General features: G+C 38.2%; 1 protein-coding gene across 1 annotated transcript; it reads left to right on the top strand.

The window, feature by feature from the left end:
• The first annotated feature begins 1,368 nt into the window (after positions 1–1,368).
• Positions 1,369–2,433, top strand: LOC122662960. Its single transcript, XM_043858669.1, has 2 exons — positions 1,369–1,912; positions 2,033–2,433. The coding sequence occupies exons 1-2, from the start codon at positions 1,369–1,371 to the stop codon at positions 2,431–2,433; spliced, it is 945 nt and encodes a 314-aa protein (XP_043714604.1).
• The last annotated feature ends 7,364 nt before the right edge of the window (positions 2,434–9,797 follow it).

Below are 9,797 nucleotides of genomic sequence, written 5' to 3'. Positions count from 1 at the left end.
CGTTGAGACTTTAGCCAAGACACGGCCTGGCATGAGGGGATACCATTTCCAATGAGGAGTTGAGGCTAAGGCTAAGAATAAAAGACGGGTATTATATGATTGATATGAAAAATAATGGAAATAGTGAAAGATGCTTGTTACCCTAGTAAATGGTTATGAATTATGTATAAGTTTGGTTACAAAGGATTGTTTATCATACTTACTGGGTTGTCAAGCTCATGCTATTGTTATGAATGTTTTTACAGAGAAAGGAGTGAAAGATAAAGTAAAAGGAATTGGGATCGAGCAGGATCACTCAGGCTGAAGTTGACCTCACTATTCTCCAAGTGTAGTTAAGGTCATTATTATGATTGTCTAGACCTTTATAAGAATGATGTTCTAAGATTGTATTCCATGTGGATGACTGTAATATACAAAGATAGATGCCAATGGTGTTACTACCTAATGGATGGGAACATGGGATGGATGAATAGTTTATGGTTTAATGGTTTAAATTTGATGTCCCTAACCCATGAAAGTTTTCGCTAACACTCTCATAGTTATTATGGCATAGATCAAATGAATGGGTTTACTATGATAGCTATGGAGTTTTAACGTTAATAAACGTTTATGATCTATGCATAGTATACTCTTTAGGGAATGTTTAAGTTGAACATGCTTGGACCCCAGCTAGATCCGGTGTCATGGGCCCCACTAGGTCTAGTCATTCTAGGGGTGTGACAACTTGGTATCAGAGCGGAGTTAAGGGTTCTGTAGACTTGTAACCTGTTGGCATAGGACTTTCGAGTTAAATTCTCTAAGTTTTGATGTTTAGGATCTTTAACTAGGTTCTAAGATGAAATGATTTTATTGATCAGGGAATGCCTAAAGGAAAGAGAACTAAAAGACAGGCGACTACAGGGCCTGTTCAAGAGGAGGAGGTACCTGAATAAGTACCTACTCAAGAAGCATCCCCTGGGATCGAGGCTTTTGATTTAGGCACTGGAAGTGGTGGCGGTATGCTAGTATAGCCGACAGTCACCAATATGAGCGTACTGAAGGACTTCCAGAAGCTACATCCTATATCATTCAAAGGTGTAGGTACGGACCCATCTATTGCTACGACGTGGATCCGTGAAATGGAGAAGTTATTCGAGTTCCTGGTGTGTTCAGATGCCCAGAAAGTTTTATGTTCTGCCTGTAAGCTACAAGCTACAAGGTGAAGCTGATCAATGGTGGCAGATGACAAAGACCATTCCAGGTACTGAAAGGAAGGTGATAACCTAGGAAGATTTTAAGGTGGCTTTCGACAATAAATATTTTCCCCCCAGTGTCAGAAAACAGAAAATGATGGAGTTTGTACAACTCACACAAGGAAGCTAATCTGTGATGGTTTATGAAAGAAAATTTGAAGAACTGTCAAAGTATGCTCTGCATATGGTGGCTACTGAGGAGCTGAGGGCCGAACAGTTTGAGCAAGGATTGAGGCCTGATGTTAGAAAAGCAGTGGCTACATTTCAGTTGAAGACTTACACTGAGGTCGTTCAAAAGGCCCAGATCTATGAAGCAGCTGACAAAGGGAACACCCAACCTGAGGGTGAGACTCTGAAGAAAAAGTTCAAGCCAAATAACTTTAAAGGAAAGTGGGCGACGAACCAAAAGAAGAGATCCCAAGATAAGGGATCCAGATTGGAATGTCCCAAGTGTGGCAAGAGCCACAAGGGAGAATGCTTGATGGGTACCTCAACTTGTTTCAAGTGTGGTAAGAGTGGACACTATGCAAGAGACTGCAAGTCTGGTGGTGGTTACCAATGGCCTGAGAAGACTAAGCATATTGGCAAGAAAGTAGTGGAAAACCAAAAGCAAAAGACTCCTGGAAGAGTTTATACTTTGACTACCAAGGACGTTGAAGTTTCACCTTCAGTGGTAGCAGGTATAACTTTTTCTTATGACTATTATATTATTGATATATATATCATGTTCTATACTAAGATATATTCGAATGTGATGTATAAATGATGTTATGTTCCATGTCTATGTTTATGGTTGACAGGTATAATGAGTGTTTCTGGTATGCTTGCCTATGTTTTATTTGATTCGGGGTCTACGCACTCCTTTGTTTCTTATGAGTTTGCTAGTATGATGGACGTGGAACCCAAGAATATGGATTATCTGTTGTGTGTGTCTACACCTTCTGGACATGTTATAGAGACTGATGTGATCTATGAGTTATGTGCTATAGATATTAATAGGAAGAGACTTGAGGCCAACCTAGTGTTACTAGATATGAAAGACTTTGATGTAATACTAGGGATGGATTTGCTGACAACTTATCATGCTAGTGTGTTACGTTTTGAAAAGTTGGAGGTTCTAAGACCAATTGGAGAACCAGAATTTAAAATTTCTGGAGTTAAGATGGGAGCACCACCATCAATGATGATTTCTACTTTATAAGCTAGGAAGTTGCTAAGGTAGGGTTGCCAAGGATTCTTGGCAGCAGTTCTTGACACTACAGGCAAAGAATTGTTGATAACTGATGTACCTATAGTGTGTGATTTTATAGATGTCTTTTCGGAGGATTTACCTGGAATACCTCCAGACAAAGAGGTAGAGTTTGGTATTGAACTTTTACCCGACACGACACGGTGCCGATTTCAAAGGCACCGTATAGGATGGCTCCTGTTGAGTTAAAGGAATTGAAAGAGTAGTTATAAGAGCTACTGGACTAGGGTTTTATTAGACCAAGTGTTTCCCCGTGGGGAGCTCCAGTGCTTTTTGTAAAGAAGAAGGATGGTACAATGAGAATGTGCATCGACTATCAGGAATTGAACAAGGTGACGGTAAAGAACAAATACCCATTACCCCGTATCGATGACTTATTCGACCAATTGCAACGAGCTAAGGTCTTTTCTAAGATTGACCTTAGATCAGGGTACCATCAATTGAAAGTTAGAGTTGAAGATGTTCCAAAGACAGCGATCAAAACACGATACGGTCATTATGAGTTCCTTGTCATGCCTTTTGGATTGACAAAAGCACCGGCAGTATTTATGGACCTAATGAACAGAGTGTTCCATGATGTGTTGGACCAGTATGTGATTGTATTTATTGATGATATCTTAGTTTATTCTAAGAGTAAAGAGGAACATGAGGAACATTTGAAAGCTGTGTTACAGACATTGAGGAAAGAAAAGTTGTTTGCAAAATTCAAGAAATGTGAGTTTTGGCTTGACAGAGTTGTTTTCTTACACCACGTTATATCGAAGGAAGGCATAATGGTGGATCCAGGAAAGGTACAAGCAGTGATGGACTAGGCAAGACCAACAAATGTTACAGAAATAAGGAGCTTTTTGGGTCTAGTTGGTTATTACAGGCGGTTCATTGAAGGATTCTCCAGTATTTCTGTTCCATTGACAAAGTTAACAAGAAAGGGAGTTTGATTCATATGGTCTGAGGAATGTGAAAAGAGCTTCGAGGAATTGAAGCACAAGCTTGTAACAGCCCCGATTTTGATGATTCCTTCAGGGACAGGGGTTTTTGTTATTTACAGTGATGCCTCAAAGAAAGGTTTGGGCTGTGTGCTTATGCAATATGGCAAAGTGGTGGCTTATGCTTCTAGACAGCTGAAGTCACATGAACAGAACTACCCCACTCATGATTTGGAGTTGGCGGCAGTAATTTTTACATTAAAAATTTGGAGGCATTATTTGTATGGTGAAAGATGCGAAATCTTTATAGATCATAAGAGTTTGAAATACATTTTCACCCAGAAGGAACTTAACTTGAGATAGAGGAGGTGGTTAGAACTACTGAAGGATTATGACTGCAGTATTAACTATCATCCTGGTAAGGCAAATGTTGTTGCAAATGCCTTAAGCAGGAATTCTCAAGGTTATACAGCAGCACTATTGACTAGCCAGCCTCATCTTATAGAAGATGCTAGGAAGCTAAATTTGGAAGTTGTACTACCCAATGCTACAGGGATACTGGCAAACTTACAAGTACAACTCTCCATCAATGAAAGAATTAAGGAAGAACAATTCAAGGACCCATTCCTTGAAAGGTAAGGAATGATATTGGTGAAGGTAAGCGGGCGGATTTCCATATTGAGAATGATGGATCCTTGAGATTCAGAAACCGACTGTGTGTGCTCAATGACATTGAACTAAAGAAGATTCTGATGGAAGAAGCACACTACAGTCCGTACACCGTTCACCCAGGTGACACTAAGATGTATCAGGAGCTTAAGGAAGTCTATTGGTGGAACAATATGAAGAGGGAGATAACAGAGATTGTACAGAGGTGCTTGACATGTTAGTAAGTGAAAGTTGAGCACCAACGACCTTCAGGTCTTTTGCAGCCACTCTAATTATCCAAATGGAAGTGGGAACGGATTACTATGGATTTTGTTACAGCCTTACCAAAGACTCCGCAAGGTTATGATGTAGTTTGGGTCATTGTAGACAGATTGACCAAGTCAACCCATTTTCTCCCCATTAGAATTAACTACTCAATGGATAAACTTGCAGAGCTTTATGTGAAAGAGATTGTACGGTTGCATGGAGTGCCAGTGTCTATCATTTTTTATAGAGATCCAAGGTTTACTTCTCGCTTTTGGAAAAGTTTACAAAAGGCCTTGGGTACTTAGTTACAATTTAGTACGGTTCCATCCTCAAACTGATGGTCAGTCTGAAAGAACCATTCAGATTTTGGAAGATATGTTGAGAGCATGCATGATTGATTTTAAAGGAAATTGGAGTGATCACTTAGCATTGATTGAATTTGCATACAATAACAGCTATCAATCCACAATTGAAATGGAACCTTATGAAGCACTTTATGGAAGGAAATGCCGATCCCCTATTTGCTAGACTGAAGTAGGAGAGAGGCAGATTTTGGGGCCAGACATTGTACTACAGACATGTGAAAAGGTAGAATTGATACAGAAAAGAATGAAGGCTGCCCAGAGTAGGTAGAAGAGTTATGCAGATTTGAGAAGGAAGCCCTTAGAGTTTGAAGAAGGAATCAAAGTATTCTTGAAGGTAGCTCCAATGAAAGGGATTATGAGGTTTGGGAAGAAAGAAAAGTTGAGTCCGAGATATGTAGGACCCTTCGAGATTCTTGAAAGAGTTGGACCAGTGGCTTACAGGTTTGCCTTACCACCGGAGTTGTCCAATGTCCACAATGTTTTCCACGTGTCAATGCTGAAGAGGTACATTGGTGATTCATCTAATGTTTTGAACTACCAACCGTTACAATTGAATGAAGATCTATCATTTGTGGAAGAACCTGTGAAGATTCTAGACTGGAAGGATAAAGTTTTGCAGAACCGAACTGTCCCATTGGTGAAAGTCCTTTGGAGGAATCATACAAGCCAAGAAGCATCATGGGAGCTTGAATCCATCATGCGGGATGAGTATCCCCAATTGTTAGATGATCAAGGTATGCCAATTTCGAGGATGAAATTTTTATAAGGAGGGGAGGATGTAATACTCCGACCCAAGAATTTTATTTTTATATTGGTTTACTGTCTTATCTTTTTTGTATGACTGGACTGGATGGTAGGGAATCGATTATCTTGTTGATATTGTTAACTCATGGTAAGATTTCATGCAGTTATGATTTTTGCAAATTTTATAATGAATTATGAGCATGAGTTTAATTGTCGGTCATATATGGCTATGTGAGGGTATTTAGATAATTTTATAACCCTTGACCTATTTATATAGGCTATGTATTGATTTTATACACTATGGTACATCTTTATATACTATGGTTTATAAGTGTAGACTATGGTTTAAAGTGTATGAAATATGTGTTTGGTTCACTAATTGTCTCATGGTTTAATATTTGGTTCATGTTAGTTCTTTGTGAGTTACTGATTGGTTCAATGAAATAGGAAAAACAAGGACATTATAAACTCACTAGAAAGATTCTAAATACTAATTCACTATAGGTTGTGAGCAAGAGGAAAAGAAGAATTTAAGTGAGGGTTTAATAGGAAAGTTACAAAAGGAAAAGAAGAGTTTAAGTGAGGACATAAAGGAGATTTCAAGTAAGATATAAATTAATGAGGGGATATAGTAGGAAAGAAGAAGATATTGAAAGGGCATAAAGTAGATTTCAAGTAAGATGTAAATTAATGTGGAGGTCAAGTAGGAAAGAGGAAGATAATGGAGGGGCACACGTGAGATAAAAAGTTAAGAAAGAGAGAGAGACATTCTAAGAAAGAAAAAGAAAAGCAAAAAAAAAAAAAAAGGAGAGGAAAGGAAAAATCGTGGAAGGGGGAGGAGGTGAGCCCATAACCTAAGGTTCCCTTAGCATTTCTAAAAGAAAAGGAAGAGAAAGAAGAGAGAGAAGGAAAAATAGATAAAGAGGTGAAATTGGCTAGAAGATTGTGAAGTTGAGGATTTTCATGGTGATTTTGAAGGGGCTATTGGAGGATTAAGGCTCTAATAGAAGAAGGAATTCCATGCACATAAATTGGAGGTAAGAAAGCCTATATTAATAGTTTAATTTTTGTTCTCAAGAAAGGATTTTAGAGGATTGTTAGTGTTAATAGCATGATTACATAATTCTAATGCTAGGTAACTAATTCACTGAAGAAATTGTAATGTAAATTTGAAGGTCTTTGTGCAGAACCATTGAAACTTGAAGAAAGGATTAAGGAAAAGAATGAATCTAAAGAAGTGTTGGATTTCCATAGATGTGTAACTGACATTGTGGAGGTAAGTTTGGTTATTTGTTCTTATTGTATAATCTAACTAGATTTCATAAGTGTCTCTTTTATAGATGTAATGGAGTGAGGCTAAGACCTCCAATCTTTACCCCTTGTTTTATCCCATAAAAAATTCGGATACCCTGCTCTGGTAGAATGACCATTGGTCAGTCCAGAGGGCATATCTATTTCGTTATAAATCAAAAGTAAATGATTCAAGTTGGGTTGTAAACTAGACATATGGAGGAAAAATATTGAAGAAGAATTCAATCCCAGATTCTGCTCCTAAATAGGGGTAAAATTGTATGCAAAGTCAGGGTACGTAAACCCCCGGGTAGAATTCTGGGTACAGGGGCAGAATGACCCTTGTTCAATAAAATGGGCATAACTCAATCATTTTAAAAGAAAATGATCTGATTTTTAATTCCGTGTTTAGAGGACTCAAAAATACAATTTTTCTATGAAGGAATCAACAACTCAAGTGTTCTAAAAATGACTCAAAAATAGCTTTGAACAGGAAGGTATTTATGAAGTTAGGACTACTTGAACTGGATTAAAGTTTGGAAGTCTTGGAAGCGTCGAACGGTAAGTAATGAGACATGATTATAATAGAATGCGTAGTTACTTAATGTATGTTTAAATGTATTAATGATTAATTGGATAAATGAATATATGTTATATGGTACTTGTAAGCCTTGTATGCATAGTACATGATAGATGTGTATGCTATAATGGAAATGAGAATTTTATATGTGCATGATTTAGTATACGAATGAGTTTAGAAATGGAAAGAAAGTATGTGCTTGTATAGTGTTTGCAACTATAAGATGCTGCCTATGTATTATAATTGTATTCATGATAGGCCTAAGATTTGTTATAAAAGTACACTTGTGCATGATGAAAGATCAAGTTTAAGTGAGAACGAAAATTTAAGCCTAAATCGATAGACGACTCAGAGTAGTAAATACAAGTGTTTGAGAGACATTGAGGCTAAGGCCAAGACATGACCCAACACAAAAGTTTTGAGAGGCAGTGAGGCTTTAGCCAAGACACGGCCCGGTATGAGGGGATACCATTTCCAATGAGGAGTTGAGGCTAAGGCTAAGAATAAAAGACGGGTATTATATGATTGATATGAAAAATAATGGAAATGTGAAAGATGCTTGTTACCCTAGTAAATGGTTATGAATTATGTATAAGTTTGATTACAAAGGATTGTTTATCATACTTACTGGGTTGTCAAGCTCATTCTATTGTTATGAATGTTTTTACAGAGAAAGGAGTGAAAGATAAAGGAAAAGGAATTGTGATCGAGCAGGATCACTCAGATTGAAGTTGACCTCGCTATTCTCCAAGTGTAGTTAAGGTCATTATTATGATTGTCTAGACCTTTATAAAAATGATGTTCTAAGATTGTATTCTATGTGGATGACCGTAATATACAAAGATAGATGCCAACGGTGTTATTACCCAATGGATGGGAACATGGGGTGGATGAATAGTTTATGGTTTAATGGTTTAAATTCGATGTCCCTAACCCATGAAAGTTTTCGCTAAAACTCTGATAGTTATTATGGCATAGATCAAATGAATGGGTTTACTATGATAGGTATGGAGTTTTAACCTTAATGAATGTTTATGATCTATGCATAGTATACTCTTTAGGGAATGTTTAAGTTGAACATGCTTGGACCCCAGCTAGGTCAGGTGTTATGGGCCCCACTAGGTCTAGTAGTTCTGGGGGTGTGACAATAGACCACAAGCTCCATACTTTATGGAAAGAAACTATAGACCTCACCCAAATCATAGGTCATACAAGCCTTACTACCCAAGACATTATGAATCATATTGTAGACACCGAATTTTTTACACCCTCCCTAGCGATGATGACATGTGGAGTACCGACATTCTCTGTCTCAGACACCAAAACAAATTAAATAATAGTGGCAATAAGAAAATAAAATGTCCAATCCTCGGCCCATGAAGGCTTATTGGATCGGGCCCATTTAGATTGTAGCCTGCCAGGGGCAGAATAGAAAACCACAATAAATAATAAAAGGAAAAAGAGAGAGGAAATAAACTTTAAAGTCGGAGGGTAAAAGGGGAAAATAAAAGAAAGAAAGGAAATGGGGGTAAGATGGGTAAATCGCCTTTAAGATATTTAGAGTAGGGTCAAAATGGGAAAAAAAACAATAAAACAAACATCTAAACCCTAAAAAGGAAAGGGGGGGTAAGATGGTAAAAACACTTAATCAAACCCTTAAGAGGGAGAAGGGTAAAGTGAGAAAAGGAAAAAGAAAATATCTAAGCCTAGTTTGAAGGGAGAGTAGAATGGGAATATCCTTTCAACCCTAAATGGTAGGGTTGGTGGATATATAAGATAAATTAAAAAATGCAAAGGGGCAGCCGTCATTCTCTATTGAAAGGGGGGAGAGGACAGAAGAGAGGGGGGAGGGAATTTTTCCAAAAAAGGAGCAAAACAAGGAAAGGAAAAAAGTCAGAGAGAGAGTCAGGGAGTGAGGGAGAAAAAGGAGGGAGAGGGGTCATCATCTTGAAAAGGGAACACAGAGAGAAAAAAGAGAAAAACGCAGAGAAAAAGGGGAGCTGTGATCGTATTTGAGAAAGGCAGAGAGAAGGAATGAGAGTAAAAATAGGGTGGCAGAAAAGAGCGAAGGGAAGGAAGAGAGAAAATAGCGTAGCAGGGGGAGACTGGAAAACGAAAAAAAAACAGAGAGCAGAGATGGAGGAGTGAAAATCGAGAGAGAAAATAGAGAGATGCACTGAGACTAGAGGCCGAGGCTTCCCTGAGTCAGGGACAAAGCTCCACCCATGGTTCATGGGTCGCATTCCATATTTCTTCTTCTTCCCATATTCCTAGTCTATTGAATCCACTTGGTTCGAGATCTCAGCTTGCATCCCACCGGAGATTCTAGCATCCCATCTGGCCTCTGCAAGTTCGAATGATGAAATGCATGGATCGGATTCTCGGAGGCATGGAGCAAACCGCAGTTCCTCTTGCTTTGTTTCATTTTTGTTTAGTCTTCATTTATTTGTTTAGTCTGTAATTGATCCCTTCCCACTTTATTTCCCCCAATTTGTA

This window comes from Telopea speciosissima, chromosome 5, assembly GCF_018873765.1.
Source record: "Telopea speciosissima isolate NSW1024214 ecotype Mountain lineage chromosome 5, Tspe_v1, whole genome shotgun sequence".
NCBI classification, from domain to species: Eukaryota; Viridiplantae; Streptophyta; class Magnoliopsida; order Proteales; family Proteaceae; genus Telopea; species Telopea speciosissima.
Note: the sequence above shows the minus strand (reverse complement) of the source record. Positions and strands in the feature narration are given on the sequence as shown.

Excerpts from the sequence above, each read along its gene's own strand:
- LOC122662960 (XM_043858669.1), top strand. The coding sequence starts at position 1,369 with ATGGTTTATGAAAGAAAATTTGAAGAACTGTCAAAGTATGCTCTGCAT. Across the intron at positions 1,913-2,032 it reads TTCACCTTCAGTGGTAGCAG|GTATAATGAGTGTTTCTGGT; the intron begins GTATAACTTTTT and ends TATGGTTGACAG.